The 2,332-nt window shown below is 37.7% G+C and overlaps 1 protein-coding gene across 1 annotated transcript; it reads right to left on the minus strand.

Annotated features, from left to right (window-relative positions):
• Nucleotides 1–668: 668 nt before the first annotated feature.
• LOC116167288 (protein SET-like) lies at nucleotides 669–2,191 on the minus strand. The gene is made up of 4 exons (XM_031482614.1): nucleotides 1,798–2,191; nucleotides 1,546–1,735; nucleotides 855–1,205; nucleotides 669–802 (listed from the first exon to the last, which is right to left on the minus strand). Exons 1-4 carry the CDS (start codon nucleotides 2,050–2,052, stop codon nucleotides 780–782), a joined length of 819 nt encoding a protein of 272 aa, XP_031338474.1. The 5' UTR covers nucleotides 2,053–2,191; the 3' UTR covers nucleotides 669–779.
• Nucleotides 2,192–2,332: the final 141 nt, after the last annotated feature.

Raw genomic sequence — 2,332 nt, forward strand, 5'->3', positions numbered from 1 at the left:
ACTAAACAAAAGAAAAGAAAGAGATGGCTAGCTGTTTGTACTTGTTTATTAAAGGGGCACCCACACAAGGTTTTGATTTTTTCTAAAGCTACAGAGTGACTCCCTAGTCTTTCCCATGTAAAAAATAATGTAAGGAAAGTTAATGGCACTGGCAGTCCTCATACTACACAGAAGAGTTAACAACATTAAAGCAACACATGGACACTATATCTCAGTTTATTGCAGTTTTGTCAAAAAGTAATAACAACAAAAATATTTCTTCATAATAAATACTTAAATGAAAAGTATTAAGGCTTCTTTCATAATGAAAAAATTAGTATATTTAAGCTTCAAGTTAGCCTTTATACATGGTGTTTCAGATTAAGTGGAATAGCATAGATAACTTTTGTATTATTGATGATAACAAAGTTACCCATGCAATGGTAGTATGTAGTTGAATTAAATAATTTAATGTTTTGTGATGTTACTAATAAAAATTCATTAAAATTTTACAGATTATAAATAAGAGACCAGCACCGTCCAGCTTTTTGTGTTCCCACAAAGTGGAAGACATGGTTTAACTAATATTAATTTGCAAATTGTTTCATTGTGAAGGAAGCTGTAAACAATTAAACAAGGATAATACAAACTACTTTCAAATTTGTGCACAGAATGAAACGGTCATCGACAGATCAGTTTGTACACACTCAAGTCTCAGGAAATGCTTGAATTTTTAATCCAACGAAAAAATTAGGTGCGGACCAACGGTCATACAAAATGAAACGAAATGAAGTATACAATTAATCGTCAGGTTCATCGCCCTCTAAAAAAATTAAGATTAATATCGCCAATCGTAAGATTACTTGAAGACGTACGTGCAGGTGGCTGATCCACTTCACTTTGTTCAACTAGCGGCACGTCCTCTATCTCGCCCTCATCTTCCTCGGGAGAATTAACATCCTCGCCCTCCTCGTCATCGTCAATACCGTTTCCCACATCCACGTCAGGGATGAGGAAGTACTGAAGGGGGTTATGCCACAAATCATCTTTGATGATTTCAGCAATAGAATCAGAGGTAGGATCCGAATGATCATTGTACCACGTAAAAAATGATCGCTGATCTAACTGGCGCTTGCGGCCAGTTCTTGTACATGTTGGCTCATTCGTGTGCGTTAAATCCATATCCTCCTTCCATCTGATAGGAATAGATGAAGAAGTTGGGGCACCTGCAGAGAACAATAAATAATTATCATAATAACACAATCCCATGCTTAATTGATTTTGACCCTACAATTATAGTGAGCGGTAGTGTCAGGCTTTGAATGCACGTTACGGTGTATGGACACCCGATGTTTAGTATAACCACAAAGTCTTGTTTCAATCTAAGAGATAAGGGAAATTTGAGCTCATTGACATCTTTTGACCAAAATCACAATTGTACGCATAGGGTACCAAAAGTGTAGAGAAACAAGACTAACTGTCTGTCTCGCCCTTACATCGACAATTTAACGAGTAGTTCGTACACTTTTCTTTATTTTACAGCATGTCCAGAGTGTATGCGCATACCTGAGTTTCCGAGCTGAAATTCTTTCGTCAACACAGGGTTTTCAAAGTACGGGTTTTCAGTAAAGTAGAATTTTAATCGGTAACCCGACTTAATGTCTTCAAATTCTTCAACGTCGATCACAGTCAAAAAGTTGAAGCAGTCTTCCTCTGGCTCTTCTAATAATGAATTTAAATCTGGATGATTTGTGAACTAGAAACTGTTAAGGAGAGTGACAAACGCAACAAAAAAGAATAGTTTTTGAGAAAGGATACGGCTGTTGTCCAAAAATGAGGTACTTTACATATAATGTTTGCCCGTCTCTCGAAGTGCGGTTTACGCTGCCGGTTGAATCTTTGTTCAACCCTCAATATTTCCTCGCTGGCCTGCTCGTTCAGAGCTTCAATTTCATTTTGGCAACTATCTATTTCTTCTAAGGCTTTCTGTGTATCTTCATCAAAGTCTTTGGGCTCTAACTCGGGGTGAGCCGTTGAATCTGCCTTTTTCAATTTCTTCGATGGTGCGGCCATCCTTACGTGACACGAAGTGTCCAACTTTTAATTTAATCGACACTTCACAAGCAGAGCTTTCTGAAACTTTTATCGGCAAAATTGAAACGACTCGCTTTGGTTTTGTCGGCTTCAGCTTCAAAGAATTGAAGATAAAACAGCGCCCCCGTTGTAAGTAACGCCACAACTATAAAGCGCGTTTGCCAAATCACAAAAATGTGAAAACTAATTACAACTTATCCAATGGATATGACCATTGGTATGTGACTAACGAACAAGGACGTTTTGGCGGAGCGCGTTT

This window comes from Photinus pyralis, unplaced genomic scaffold (assembly GCF_008802855.1).
Source record: "Photinus pyralis isolate 1611_PpyrPB1 unplaced genomic scaffold, Ppyr1.3 Ppyr1.4_LG3b, whole genome shotgun sequence".
In the NCBI taxonomy this organism is placed as follows: domain Eukaryota; kingdom Metazoa; phylum Arthropoda; class Insecta; order Coleoptera; family Lampyridae; genus Photinus; species Photinus pyralis.